The sequence below is a fragment of the Pempheris klunzingeri genome, chromosome 7, assembly GCF_042242105.1.
Source record: "Pempheris klunzingeri isolate RE-2024b chromosome 7, fPemKlu1.hap1, whole genome shotgun sequence".
In the NCBI taxonomy this organism is placed as follows: domain Eukaryota; kingdom Metazoa; phylum Chordata; class Actinopteri; order Acropomatiformes; family Pempheridae; genus Pempheris; species Pempheris klunzingeri.
In genome coordinates this window covers 8,895,547-8,911,687 of record NC_092018.1, presented here as the reverse complement: position 1 = coordinate 8,911,687, position 16,141 = coordinate 8,895,547, and the positions used below count along the sequence as shown (strand labels likewise).

Sequence of the window (16,141 nt, the reverse complement as noted above, 5' to 3'; positions counted from 1 at the left end):
AACTTTTGAAATGCATTTGCATTGCAATGGTCTGTACTTAATAATATTATTAAAAAGTTTACCATTTCTTGTCTCTCTTGTCTCCTGATTTACAAGGTTCCATCGTGGGGACTACCACATTGACGTGTGCATAAATGACTACCTGGACGTCTACTGTCCTCACTACGAAGACACAGTGCCTGAGGAGCGGACGGAGCGCTATGTCCTCTACATGGTTAACTACGATGGCTACAGCACGTGCGACCACACCGCCAAGGGCTTCAAACGCTGGGAGTGCAACAGACCGCACTCCCCGAACGGGCCGCTCAAGTTTTCAGAGAAGTTCCAGCTCTTCACTCCTTTCTCCCTGGGCTTTGAGTTCAGACCGGGCAGAGAATACTACTACATCTGTGAGTCATGATTGCTTTGTATATAGCATACATACAGATGGGTGATAAATAAAAGGAAAAAAAACAACATGAAGTGTCAAAACAGCTTTACTGCTGCTTGGCATAGATTTTCAAAGTCTGTGGAGATCCACTAGAGGGATGGAGCATCATTCTCCCAACATATCCCATCATTTTGAAGATGGCAGTGTTAGCTGTAACATTGCCCCAAAATCTCCAGTAAGTTGTAAATCATTTGCTATTACCTTTGCGGTCACCAGATTTCGACATCAGTTTTATACTTATAAGATTCAGGCTATCACTCAGAATAGTGTAGAAACCTTTAAAAGGGAAAAGTGGACCCAAGCCACTTTGTGTATTTCTGAATTCCTCATGTTTGTCTCCTCATTTATATGGGGTTTTCTTTTGCTTTATCACCCATCTGTAGATAGAACTGAGTACTTTTATGTTGTGTTGTACATTTTCCAAAAGCTGAAAAAACCTCACATGCATTCGTAAAAAAATATGAAGCCACATTTACTGACTTGATGTAAATTACAAACCTAGATGGCCATTTCCTGGCCTAATGTTTTTATTTTTCTAACACACCAGAGCGAGACACACACACACACACACACACACACACACACACACACACGCACACACACACACACTCTATGCCTCACCCGTGTTTTCACAACTCCAGCACAGAGCTTTGAGTGTGGCATTACAGTGATCCGAGTAGATGCTTTCATGCTCTAAGCTTTTCACACTGCTCTCGTCACTCATAGAAAAGTCTTCCCTAAAATGGCAATGGAATTCACGGAGGAGTTAAATTGAGACAGTTTGAAAGTTATAGCTCACAACCCCTGCTGCACAATACTGTATTCTTCAAATAGGAGTACCCTCCTCTCTGAATTACGTTATACTCCTATTCAGCTGGCGTCGGATGTTAAGTTGTCTGCTTCTTGGCATAGGAACTGAGCCTAACGGAGTTCATCTGAAGTTGAAGCCCCTGGGAAATTAGGTTTTATCAAAGCAAGGTGATAGAGTGGAATTGAGTTGAGTTTGTCCTCCCACCACAGACTATTCACACATGCGGGGTGGAGGAGTCACTGTCAGTAGGCGCAGTCACCGCCACTTGCTCAAAACACATTTGTCACAGGGATACGCTGATATTACAAAATAGGAAGCACAGTTATGTTCTCATATGGGTGGCATTAGTGGGATATCATGCACTGTAATGCATTATTGCCTCAGCTGTTGAAGGAAAATTTTAAAGATTTGTGCCCTTTGTGGGCTAATACATGAGAGAAGACGAATAAATTCCTCCTCAGTGAGGGGTTGTCATTTTTGACAGTTAACATGCTGCTGGTTATACTATACTTGTGTGTATTTATCTGTAAAATTTGGCCGGTGGTGGTAACGCAGCTCTAGGTGGCTGTCAAACTCCTGCGTCTTTGTGTTTTCTCCTTCTTTCAGAGACAGCGTTGAAAGAATCAGGAGCATAGCCGAGCTGAGCTCTACACACTGAGATCTGTTTTCTAAATTGGCACCTTTTTATGAAGCAGTTAACCCAACAGCCATCTCTCTCTCTCTCTCTCTCTCTCTCTCCCCCTCTCCCCCCACTAAGTAACACATCAGAGTGTCTGGAGTAAAAGAAAACAACAAAAAAAGTACCTCCTTAATGTTTGCCCCTGTTTCTGTGGAGAATAGGTGTTTTCCTCTCTTAAGCTTGTCCACTAAACAAATAGCCTGAAATCCTTTCCAGAGGCCTTTCAACAACCAGGTGTTTGGCCATTTGTCTGTTAAAAAGTAACCAGATTTTCCTTTGCTTTTATAGCCAATTTGCATTGACAGTCATACTAAATGAAACGAGGGAAAAATGGAAGTCTCCGAAGTTGGGGGCGTAGATGGGGGTTAGCGAAGGGTTATACATTTCATCCACTCCCACAAGTCTCTATTTCTAACATTTTTTTTTTCCATTTCTGTTGAGAGATGCTTGTCCTAAGGGCTGGATTAAATTACACTGCGACCATGGAACACATCCATTCTGCTGTAGCACGCCATATTGGTTTAGTGGCCCGCGGCTTCATTGGCTATTGAATGATTCTAGCGTATAGCCTTTCTGGCTACTGTGGCGGATATTAAAGCCATCTACCATGAAGTTGTCTGACATGTGATTTCCCCCTGCCATTGTGTCCAGTCTGAATGTCCATGAGTAGCAGGGGAGATGTCTGCTGATGGATTGGACAGTCTCCTTAGTGGACAGAATGTAGAGTTGAAGGAGGACGATTGAGAGAGTTAGAGAGGTAGTTCCATTACCACACCTGCCAATTCATCTGCAACATGTGTTCTTCTGTTGCTGCCATCATCATCATCATCATCACCATCACCATGAGGCAGTCTTCCTCATCCTCAGCAGTAGAAACATACAAAATCAATCAGGTTGCATTGGGTTACATCATTTTTATTCCCCCTTAATCTGAAGTATTCAGTGATAAATAGAACTTTCTAACTGAGGAATAAGTAAACAGGCGCCAAAGTGAACTTACAACAGGGGATGTTTCAAGTTCGAGTCAAACCTAATTACTGTAATTTTCTCAGGGATTACATTTTGGCTTATCATACTATTATTTTAAATATTCAGAGGTTGAGATGGTGGAAAACATTGGCTCAGACTTGATTATCTCTAATCTTTTATCTCAGATTTTTTTACATGACTAAAACCGAAAGTAGAAGCTGACCTGTTTGGCACCAATTGCAACAGCTTATGGTCATCTGAGTGGAAGTAAACTCTTCACACTGAAGTACCAGTGAAGTGTCATTTTCAGATGGGTCAACTAATATTCATAAAATGCCCACTGTGGAGACGAATAACCTTTCAGTGTTGCACACATGGAGTTACCTTGTACACAGCTTGCAATAAACAGCCAGACCCAAGATAGAAAACGGTGTTTGTCCAGCAGCAGTAAGCCTGATAGGATTGCATGCATGTGTGGTAGATGTGCTGTTTTCCAGTTTTAACAACCTTTAGTGCAGTCAATTTCTCTTGGTCTGTCATAATGCACTTAAGTTCTCCCTGCTGGGACATTTTCAATGGCATAGTGCTTCTGGTTTGTCAGTGTCTGATAACACCACAGTTGCTTAATGAAGTGAAGGCATTGCTTAGCTCTTTTCAATGATAATCATAATGCAATGTGTCCAGGTTGATTTCTGAGATACGGATGCCTACTGAACTATGAAACGGATGTTAAACTTTTATTAAGATAACGGTTTGCCAGCTCCCTTGTGATGATATCCAGTCACATTATTGTCGCCAATGAGAATAGAGACTGTTGTCATATTTGAAGTTATCAGTGAGTACTGCTGTGTAGCAGTTGATTAAACTCAAGCTGCATATTTTTAGGAAGACTATGTTCCAACATTTTATGGTTAATTTTTGACTTTGAAGTTGGCTTTGTTATACATGTGTGATATACATTGGTGGGCTGATTGATTGATGTAACAGTAGAGTCAACATAGTGATTGAAATCATCACATCATCATGTGAATTAAGCACTCGCACAGTGAAGATATGACTTTTGAATTAATGGAAATGAGAACATTTTAGTTTAATACTCTTTAGGGGGTAAGTGGGGAAGCCAGGAGCCCTATGTACTGTATGTATATGGCCTTGCCTGCTGTGGAGTACAACCTGAGTTTACCCAGTTTTTCCACAGGGATCGTTAAATGTTCATATTATCTCCTACAGTGCATAGAAATGTTTAAGTACCCAAGGCTAAATGTCTAAATAATGAACCTCATAAAGTAATAAGTGATTGATTTGCTTCATTTTTAAATATTTAGTATCTTATTAATTTTTATTGACATGAGGTCTGTAATAACAGTGCCTAAAACCATCTTCAATATAAGGCTTTTCTACTCTATAAGGAAAGGTAAGGCAAGGCACTCTCTGTAGTTCAGCACAAAGTCAGTGGTCAGTCTTTGCCCTTGTAGGCCATTTGCCCACACTGTGTGAATGTGTAGTGCAGCGTAGCTAACAGAGAAAATCTTATGCACCATTACCTGCTGAAGCTTGCTATACTGCACCTGCACTAAACAGAGTTGTCAGGTTATCCTGAGGGAGAGGTCACTATCTTTGAGCACATGAACAGCACAGAGGTGAACAACAGTGAACTGTGAATGAGCTCACATACTTGGACATCACAGTACATCATCTAGAGAAATTTATGCAATGAAATATGAAGTCAAAAAACATATTCACATTCAGTATTCCACTGTTTTCATTAAGACTGACCAGCGTTTAACTAAATAAAGAACAAGCACATACCTTATATTTATATATATGTCCAGTGGTCATGTACACAGTAGCAGAATATTAATCTTTTCCTCATGTCTAATAACTTTCTGTAGCCAAATGACCTGACGGAATGGAGGGATGAAAAATCTGCCCTCAGTGACGTGATTGATTAGCTTTCTTGTTTGTAGATGAAAATTAAGCTGTCAAATCATATTCCTGCGGAGAAAATGCCCGTTAATGGTGTTTTCGCCCTATGAGTTCGATGCGGGTCGAGGGTTGATTTGTTGCATCTCTGATAAAATTAGAGAGAGGAGACAGGGTTCTGCTGTCATCTGCTTCAGCAACAGAAACAGCTTAATCAACGCTAGCAGAATGGAGGGAATTTTCTCAAATGGAGGTCATAATTCTTCATTTTTGTGAGTGTCAGCCTACTTCGTCTGAAGCAGGTAATTGAAGGCAAGATGAAAGCTGGAGTCGGTCAGGAGCCTGCTCCTTTGGAAGACAACAGCTAGCTGTCTTTTCTCTACCGGTCAACTCAAGACCGGGCAGACGGAGAAATAATTAACAGGGGAATGCATTAAAGATGTAAAATTGACCGGATTCAGGGATGTGCAGAGAGTAATCTAATGGCCACGTATGCAAACAAGAACAAAAAAATGCAGGGTTAGCTGTAAGTGAGTTACAGTTTGAAGTGTCTCTGTGACAGACACACGGACAGAAGGGATAAACGGACGGCTGGAGCACTTTTCAGGTCAGAGTTCATAGTGCATTCATGGTTTAAGTGAAACCCATCTCGCAGAATGCTGATGCGAGCACGTTTTTCTAATATGGACACAATCCACAATCTTGTATTTGAGTGATTTTAATCTGAGAAGGGCAGAAATCCAATATCGGTGGCAGCTCACTGCAAGAGATGAGTGAGCCGAGTTATGGTGTTTTTAGGCGTGTAAGATGTGTGGCAAATAGGAAACCACTTGGTGTGATCATGCAGTGGCAGATTGTCAGCAGGAAATACGTTGTTTTCTTGCCGTCTTACTTGTTCACCTACATGGACTGGTAATGCTTCACACGGATCACACAGCCAATAACACCTTTGTGACTCACTTGTGGGTGGAGTTATTTTAAAGTTATTTCTGGGTTTGTTACTGCGAGAGAGTATTGAAGATATTGCAGAAACACAGTGTGAGTATGAGGCTGATATCAAATGAACACTCGCTAAATGGCCAACAAAATGCAGAGGATGGGTGATGATTCTACCCATAATAGATTACAAAATGAAAAACATTTGGTGTGGTTTCAATCATTCTGCAGATGCCCACAGGCCAATATGCAAAATGCAACACGAGACTAAGATTGATCATAACGACCAAGCTAACATGCAAGGCAACTATTTGATATTCATAAAGCTTTTTTGCAAGATTTTAAAAGGCTTTCTCTCCTGGGCTGCTACATGCACACATAGTTCAAACAGATTCACCGGGACATGGAAGATAGCCGTCTTCTGGTTGATCATAAATCCTATGATGCACCACGCTCCTTGTAATCTGCTCTTGAGAGGAGAAAGGAGTAGAGATTGTGAAGCAGGCAGCGGCAACAGCAGCAGGAAAATGGCATTAATGGACAAATGAAATGGAGACAGAGAATGGTGTATGCAGTCTGTGTTTCGTTGGAGCTATGGGAGGTCTGCTAATAATGACAAAGAGCCGGTGCTGTTCCATTTGTGGTACAAGGAGGGAACGTGCATATGGACACCATCATAACTCAGCCCCTTCATTCGTTCACATGAAAAATCAGCCCTGCCATCAGCATTCAGAAATGAGCCGACAACATGGAGTAATGTGACGGGAAGCTACACACACACACACACACTTGCATGGATACACATGCAGTCAAGTACAATATGCATACACAAGCATGAGCAGACATACAGAAAAGCCGCACAGATGCACACTCTCTGAAATGCATTATTATAATCTTGGCATATGGAAAGACATTCCACCACCTCCTTCTCCCCGGGTTACTACATCATTTCTTCTCTCCCCTTTTAATCTCACCTCTCTCTTTGGATTTCAGGACAGTACTGCCGATCTAACCCTCCCTGTGTCTCATTTGCACAGGATAGCTGTCAGCTATGTGCATTTGTGCTCAACAGCACTCTTCACAAACAACAAATGAGGGGATATGATTAGGAGAATGTTTTTCAGTCGCTCTCATAATGTTCAGAAACCTTTTGGAATCTCTGCCTGACTGCTTTGAAGCTCTCCTGGCAGCGCAGGGTGACCTAACACCCAAATGAGACACTTTATTTTGAAATTTCTTAAATTGGTCGCCCATCTAAATGCACATCAAACATATTAGAAAATGGTAAGAAATCTGTGGCTCCTGAGAAGATCCAATAACGTATGAATGTGGACACACAAAGTTTAATCTATTTATGTTGTTTGTTGTAAAGTTATTTGTTGTCTTGTTTTGTTTTCTTACATATATCTTTTATTATTTCTTTATCATTTTTTTATTGGAGTTTCAAGAGTCAACAAGCGAGCCAGCACATTGGCCAGACTTGGCTAATAATAGACCATGAGCTAAGTCATGGTGCACCCGTTGACAGCTCAGAGAGAGCAGAGCGAGATAGAAAACTCTCTAATCAAGTTACGTGAGTTTTACCGCCAATGAAGTAGTCATCACTTTGTCTGCTTAAAAACTGAAAAGCTGCGAAAAGCCAAGAGACCAGAGGAAAAGTAGGGCAGGCAAGGGCTGTGATTCAGAGGGCACAAGGTTCCTCTCTACCTAATATGATTCATGCATCTGAGAGTCATGTTCAGGAGCTGAATATGATTCACCATCACAAAGACAAGGACATTTTTTCCTTGGCCATTAAACCAATAACACAAATATTATTAACCCCCTGCTTTAGTCATTATGTTTAGATGGTTATTGTTCATTATTTATTCTATTTCATTATTCTTCTATTGCAATACACATGTTCGTGTAAACACACATCCACACACAGTTTTGTCTAATTTATTCAGCGGGTGGATACTTAGGCCATAACAATAATATTATGATTCGGTGGGATACACTAAGTGCAGTAATGAAACATTATTATGTACAGTGATATATTTCTCAGTAGCTGCTTTAAAACGCTGAACTTCTCCTTAGATTAATCAATCGCCACATCTATTGTAACTTGACATGAAGGAGTTGATGAAATTCAGGAGTTTTCAGACTTTCAATCATTCGCTATCCATATTCAAGAAGACAGAATAATTTGTCAATCATGTTGTGGTCTTTCACAAAATTATGACGCTTTTTTGTAATTTTACATGATAGTGAAGAGAAACTGTACAGCACTGATATACAACAGCGTGAGGAAACTGACGCAATGTTTAATTAAGCATTATTGATTTTAACTCACTTTTCACCTTCTCAACTTCATCTCACTCTTCTCCTCATTGCCTGTGACCTCGTCACCTCGGCGCAAGTGACATGAGAAATGATTTTGGTTCACTTTTGGCTGTGGTTGAAAGATGCAAGGAAAGAGCAAAGGGCCAGCTATCACCAGGGGGGGGAGAGTTTGTGTTCCCTAGGCTGCCTGAATCCAAGTCCTCCTCTTTCACTGCTCCTCCCAGCTCCCTCGTTCCCTCCCATAGTGCGTCCGCTGTTGTAGCATCTGGTTAATGGGCCTCTTCAGTGGATGGTCTCTTCCATCTTCTTAACACTCACATAATTTGTGCAGGCATGCAAGCACACAGAGTTTCTGTGTTGGTCTGTAGGTTTGAATCTTTTTTATAATACCTTCTCTCTATTTCTTAATACAAAAACTATGCTGGTTTTGAACGGATTGAATAAAGGAACATTTTGTGAAGGACATTTAGTAACCACTGTGTGTGTGTGTGTGTGTGTGTGTGTGTGTGTGTGTGTGTGTGTGTGTAGGCATGTACAACATTAATCTGCATGAGTTTCCACTGTACGTGTGTGCTATTCTAGGCATTAAAGATATTATTTTGTGCAGAAGTTGATATTACCTACTGGAGGGGTAATTTAAATATTCTTTTTCTGTCTTTCTCTGCTTTAAACTTAGTCTAGTCTCTCAAATTCAAGGTTTTCTTCCATGGGTTTGGTTCAAAAATTGTGCTTTTGACTGACTCTACACCCTGAAACCGAAGGACAAATGTTAATTAATCCCAGCAGTGATTTCTGGACACAGAAAAGACTAAATGTATTCTGGCTGGCTAATTAGCTAGATGGAGACGTGGGTAGAAGATGGTACAAAGGTTCTAGAAAGTAACGCTGTGTGTGTTTATAGAAACTCAGACTCTTGTACCTAAACTCTGACTAGTTTGTACAGTGTAAGGCACATGAGTAATCTCAGTGAACCTGTTTGTATAGAGCTGGCTGAATTAGCTAACTAGGAATGCTCAGTGCTGGACACAACATTACAGGGCATTCTGTTTAACCCGTCCCATCCTAACAAATAAGCAGGGATCAAAGGATTAGAGCACCATTATTAAAGCCAGCTGGAGACCCGACACAGACTGGAGGCATGCTAACATGATGTTATTAATGTTACATGTTCAAACGATGGCATGCAAGTCTATGCAGGGCTTGGCTTTTCAAACCTTAAATGCTACTGCTAAAAACATGTTGCATATAAAGTGATAACAATTACTCATCTTCTCTTATTTGTAAGCAAAATGTAGAAACATAGTTGTCTGTAGGGGTAACTAGAAACTTTCATTTAAAATTAAAAAAAATAATGTTAAGCCAATGTTTATGTGCTAATCTGCATTATTGCATTAAGCCTTTTTGGTTGTTTATACTGCCAAATGGCCACATCTTTGCAACGGTTCGCTGACTATGAAACGAACCAAGATGACACCTGATTTGATGTTTTTAAAAAAATAATAATAACAAAAAAAAAACCTGTTGTAGGAATTTGATTGACTCATCCTGCAGGATTCATTTACAGCTGAGCCATTACCTCTCCTAAATGGTAGATAAGAAATCAATATCCTACCATGGTATTATCTACAGTATTTAGTTCTTGTAGACTTTGCTTTTAGCTTCCCATCTCTACAGACATATGCTTTTATGTCCTCATGTCTGAAATGTGCTGTACGCTCTTTGATTGAAAGGCAAAGGAAATGTGTTTTCCAGATAACATTACAGTTGCAATAAAGCTTGGCTTGGGCTGTGATTGAAACAATACTGCGGCTAAGCCGCACTGAGCCCACCTGTTTGTTCTTCCGTAATTGGATTCTGCTTCATTCCATTTGCCTTAATGCTGATGCATAATGCAGTGTACTGAGGGGACCAGCCATTACCAGCCAGGGGACAAGGCTTGGAGGAGTAACCTGACCTCGCCCCCACCATCTTCCCCCTCCACCCGCCTGTCTCTGGAACATCTTTTCAGGGCCTCTGTCCTTCAAAGGAGCCACTTGCGCAGGCTGGATGGATTGATAGTTGAGGCAGTGAGCCTGATGGGAACCAGAATAGCAGGTGTTGATGTTACGGCCTACAAGAACAATAAGCTGGCCCTCAGCAGCATGTTAATCCAAAATAAACAGACGCTGGCGTGGACGATTTGGGCCCGGGTGGAGGGATCCTCATCAAACACAGAGCTGCTACCAAGCTACCAAGAAAGGAATGTAGAGCCAAGCGTAATCTTCCCTTTACAGTCAAGAATGTACAGGAACACACCTCGGTCATCTGCAGCATGGTCACATCCAAGCTCAGTTGAACTCATGTAGTTGACATTTGTCACATTAGCAGCAGTGTAAGTGTGTCTGGTTAACACACTTTATTTAAAAAAAAAAAACAGAATATGAAAACAGAAATGAGAGTTTGAAAATTGCGGCAAATAGCTCAAGTAAACATTGAAGTAATGAATTATGAACTGTGTAATATATAATTGGTGAAAGCTACTTTGATCACTGCAATCATGATATCACTCTTGCACTGTATGCCAATGATTCTCCTTGTGTAGGAGGTAGGTAGCATGTTACGGCCAAATCTATAAAACATCACAACTGCCCTTATGACAGACACTCCAGTTTCATCAGGGCCGTACTTCTCTCATGATCAGCTGCCTTTGCTAAGTGGCTGGTGTCGATGGCTGTGACTCAGCTCTGCCCACAACAATGACGAAGATAAGACATCTGGAGACGGTGTATATATGTGCACACATTGAAAATGAGAGCATAAAGTAGTGGTAGAGAAGATAAGTGGAGCAATAAGAGGAGTGACATAAATTGTGTGGGTACTGGTGTGTGTGTGTGTGTGTGTATGACTGAGTGGGTGAGCGGTGGTGGTCAAGGTTCATTAGAGTGTCATCGGCTGCCTCCACACAGAAATAATAAGGCCCTCTCTCTCTCTCTCTTCCGACCACTTTCCCCGTCTCTGCATCTGCTGAATATGAACTGAGCTGTGAAAAGGGGCATCTGATCTCATGCCACCTCTCTTGCACACTGACACATGACTAAGAAGCAAATAACAGCTGATGAAGCGACAACATTAAAATGGTAACAGCAAGGTCGAGAGGCGAGGGGGATAGAGAGAGAGCTTGATGAGCTGAAGAGAAGACTTTGCAAAACGAAAGGGATTGAAAGGGTATGTAGTATGCATTTGATTTAAAAAAAAAAAACAGGCAGGCATCTGAATCTCAGGGTAAATCAAGAGTGGAGATCTTGAAAAATGCAGGAGGGGAATAGATCCTTCTGTGACCCTCTTCCATAGTTCCTAATTCCCTAAATGAACACATCCGTAGATATAGAGAAGTGCTTGCATTTTCCAAATGCCTCTACATGAAATAGCTGCTCGAAACACAATTTGCAGTGGCATGTATACAAACATTTTTGAATGTGAAACACTTTGCGGACAGTGAGAGATCAGAGAATTTGAACAAAACTGTTCTTTAAGAGGACGTAGCGCAAGACTTCCAGACGCATATGGAAATCTGTATCTTGTGTGCATGTGTTATGTGCACACAGTCGTTGGTGTATGTGCTGTAAATATGATAAAGGCAAGTCAGTTGAGCTTTGATGAATGGATATGGCTACGCTGACAGACGAGTAGAGAGGGCAACACAGCTGGGAGAGAGAGAAGGGAAGGGAGGGGTTAGGTAAAGGTTCACTAGAGAGGAGTTGACAGATCCCAAATGGTTGCCTTTGGAAATGCTTGGCTTCATTGCATCAGCTGTGGAATGATCCACAGAAGACATAAAATGATGCCCGAAAGATATCTTAGCAGACAATATGGTCTCTGTGGAGCTGGAGGGGATAGGATGAATAAAAACTAGTTCACAGTAAATAGCGTTAATATGTCAGAGTAGTGGGAAAAAGCCTGAAATATTCTTCATTTGATATGAGGTCCTGACACGAAACAAGAGCATTTTTAAACGACTCTATGTTCTCCTGGCTTGATGGATGCGCGGAGCACTCACCCACCATGCTCCAACTGACGTGTGTTTGACCCCTATCCTCCTGTCTACAGGAGACAGCACCTGGTACCTCACCGCAACACCATTAGTGGTCAACCACACACACATGCATGCTCACACACGCGCACACTGTCCACATGAGATATTTTTAGGGATGTGATACAACCACCATGGTAGCTAACGCTCAGAGATTCACACCCCATGGGCTTGACAGGAAGAGATCCATTTCCTCAGAGCAACCGCAAGCCATCCACACATGCAGCACATACATCCTCTGTGTGTGAGCTCTATGTGCCTTGAAGAGCGTTGAGGTTTTAGACAGGAAAATATATTAATGTATACATACATGAAGAATTACCAAATAAAGCCAATATGATGCAAATTCCTTGATCCTTACTAAGCTGCTGCCAGTTGTAGAATTCAAAATGCTACAATTAAACTGTGAGCAAAGCACTCAGCTTTCCCTAGAGATTACGCTAGCACATCTGTAAATACTTTCTGGCTATAATTTCTCAAGAACCATGACTAACCCTATAAAATCCACTTAAGAGTCAACATTAACTATGTGATTTTTTTGTTGTTGTATAGACTACCTCAGTTTTAACTACTGTCTATGGGGAAATACTCATTAAATATCTATTAATGCAGACCTTTTATATGAAGGAAAAATACAGTCAGAAACTATATTGCTGATTGTGTAGTGCACATGGGATACTACATTTTATTAAACACCCCTTAACCCTCTGTTGCATTTTTTTTCAGCCTCCACCATTGCTGAGAACGGGAGGAAAACATGCCTGAAGCTCAAAGTTTTCGTCCGACCATCAAGTAAGTGTTTGCATGCAACACAAGGCTTTGTAATAGAGCTTGTTGAAGTAGACATTTGGATTGAAAATCAAAACAGTTTATGTCTACTTCTCTGGTTACCTCACTTCCTCCTCAATTACCTTTTGCTCACTGTCCACCATACCCTTCTCATTTATCACGAAACTGCTAAGAAAATGTTTTTTTTTTTTTTAAAAAACATGAAAAGGATGATAGATTGTCGCATCAAATGAAATCCAGGTCACTTCATAACTCATCTGAATGTTGCCATGAGCTTTGTTGCTTGGGATGTTTAATTTCAGGGCTGAGAGGGGGGCTTCAAATGTCACTAACCTATTTGGCATATACCTCTAATGATCTCTCATTCTCCCTATTTTCTGTTATAGACAGCTGTGTGAAAACTATAGGCGTACATGACCGCGTTTTTGATGTAAACGACAAAGTAGACAATACATTAGAACCACGAGGTTAGTATGGCTTCCTGCTCTTTTGATTCTCTTCAGTGTGACCTTCATACATCTGTACATGTGTCTCTTGTTCTGTGCCTCTTTCTTTTTATGCTGTTTGTCTGGCAGCTGGTCTGTCCTTCCACAATCCTGCCTGATGCTTGTCTTAAACTGATTCTTCTGCAGATTATAGTTGTGTCTTGCCACTATTGCTATTGACTGTAATGCATGTTGATATGTATGGGTATACACACTATGTCCAGTGTATATAATTGATTACATATATATCATATTCATGAATGTGTCAATTAACAGTACCGCAAAACCCAGAGACGTTGCATGTTTCACTCTCACGCCGCTTTCAAACATTTTTACTAATTCAACACAGAATGTCACCTCCTACTGTATGTTGTCCATGTCATTAGTCTTGATTTCTTTAACTAAAGTCACTCTGCCCTAATATATCAAAATCCATAATTATCGATTAAGTGATATATGTATATATATATATATATATATATACATATATTCACATACATTTACACATCAACAATACATTTGGCAAATTTTAAATTTTGAGTTTCACTCCTCGCTGAGCTGCTATTCAGCTCTGTAGGGCAGCATTGATTGTTTTCTGTTTGCAGAATGCACAGGATTTTTATGTCTTCATACACGAGTCTAGTGCAGTCACTGAACTGAAACATTTCCTCACATCACCCACATGCTGCTGCACTCATTCCCAGCACCAGCTCACCCCAAGATCTGAGACAACACACAGACTGTACCACTGGGAAAATATACAACTGTCAAATGCAGAACATTAGTCATTTAAAAAAGAATTTTATGGATAAAAGTCATTTGAAAATATGATCTATTGCATTCTGAAACTGCAGGAATATTGCATTAGCAGTTCACTTTGAATCAGAGTAATTGCCAATCTAAATAGGATAGGCACACATACGCAAGGCCAGACACTTCAGTGCCAGATCCTAGGATATTTGTGATGCCCACCTGCCTCTCCTCCTGCCTGACTATCTATCTGTACATTTGCCTGCCTTGCTGTCATGTCTGCGTCTCCGATGGCTGCCTCTCACCATGCATGCTTCTTTTGGCTCATTTCCTTATTACGGTCTCCAAAGGAGGGAAATTAAAACATTCATCCGTCATCCACTGTCTACATCCACTACCACATACACACACACACACACACTTGTATAGTTATGCAACTGTCCAGTCCTCTGTTCTGTCTTTTGCTGTGCATGGTTCAGCTACTTTCCCACGGTGCAGAGGGCATTTGGCTGCTAAAAGATACTGATGCGACTGCCAGGCAGACAGAAGAGGCACCTTACCTGGGAGATGAATTAGAAATGTTTCTTACAAGATTTGAAGCATGATATAGCAACTGAAGATCATATGGCAACTCAGACTTCACTATTACACCTTTACACTCTTACACGGACAGAAACTGAAGGAACCTAGCTCAAACTCAGTTCCGCCCTGATGTCTCCATTGTTGTAATTCATTTTTGAAATACGAGCAGCGTTGTACTTTGTACAAAACAATAGAAACGTAGACATGTGCGAACACATTAATTGCAAATGTAGTATTTTGTCTGTGATACAGTGATCCATAAAAAGCAGTTCACCTTGTGTCTTTTTCTCATCCTTTAGACGATACTAGCCATGAACCAGCTGAGCCTTCCCGAAGTGACGAAACAAATGCTGCGCCGCATCTGCAGAAAACAAGTCCACTCCTGGCTTTGTTGCTGGTCTGCCTACCAGCACTCTTCACTTTATAGCGCCTCCCTCTGTCCCGGAGGGCATTTACACCTAGCGTGGCCTGAATCTGCCCGAGGCTGCAGGGAAGGGGCGGGATTTGGGTGGAGTGTGTTTGCTTGATTGGGCATCAGAGCCGGCTTCTCAAGGAACCCTCTATTTTTTTCAGAAATATATTTAAGTGGTCTTTCTCCATCTGTGAGTGAAAAAAGTTGATGTTGGAAGTGGGAGAGACAGTTCCCCCTTTTGAACCTTCAACTAAGATGCCAAATCCCGTTTTTTGACACTTAGTGATTCTTATTTTCCCGTGACTTTTTTGTGACATCCCTTTACATCATGTTTATCTCATTGCAGCACTGATGTTTACCCACACACATACAGCACATACACACTGATACAAGCTTACAGCGTCAAATACACAAATGCCTCCACACTAATAGTCAATAGCAGTAGGGTTTTTACAAAGTCATATACAGTAGCAGCATTACAAAGTAGGGAGGTGAAGATTCTAGGTTTTAGAAAGAACTGTACATACACAAGTAAATAGTTGTCCCGAGACCTCTCAAGAAGCCTTTTAGAAAATATTTAGATCAACTTCTGCAGGGTCATGAGACGCAGATGTTTGCGCCTCTATTTGACAGTTAAGTGCAGAACAAGAACAAGGCTGAAAGATAAAGAAGTAGGAAAAGAAGAGCACTGAGAAATACAGACATGGTATGCACCTTAGACCACTGATCCTGAAACTTGCCTGGTTTAACGATAGTACCCAATTTTCTCTTGAATACGAAGTGTGTGTGTCTAGGTGGATAAGCTACTTAGAGCTTGGGTGAGCAAATGTGAACCCCATGGAACAAAGCGGCAACTTTTTCTTGTCCTCATTTGTGTAGAGCATGCCAGCCAGCTCAATAAAAGCATCTGATTCACTCTGACTCACAAAACAGCTAAATTGAAACTTTCTCTCAAGACACTTTGTGGATTGCTATTAAGAC

The 16,141-nt window shown here is 41.1% G+C and overlaps 1 protein-coding gene across 2 annotated transcripts in view; it reads left to right on the top strand.

The window, feature by feature from the left end:
• efna5b (ephrin-A5b) overlaps positions 1–15,751 on the top strand; it is an 86,038-nt gene extending 70,287 nt beyond the window's left edge. The window contains exons 2-5 of one of the 2 annotated variants that reach the window (XM_070833855.1): positions 97–389; positions 12,869–12,934; positions 13,318–13,398; positions 15,048–15,751. In XM_070833855.1, the coding sequence (XP_070689956.1) occupies positions 97–389; positions 12,869–12,934; positions 13,318–13,398; positions 15,048–15,175 (568 nt within the window). In that variant the 3' untranslated portion in view covers positions 15,176–15,751. The remainder of the gene's footprint in view (positions 1–96; positions 390–12,868; positions 12,935–13,317; positions 13,399–15,047) is intronic. The other variant, XM_070833856.1, reaches the window with a different exon arrangement.
• The last annotated feature ends 390 nt before the right edge of the window (positions 15,752–16,141 follow it).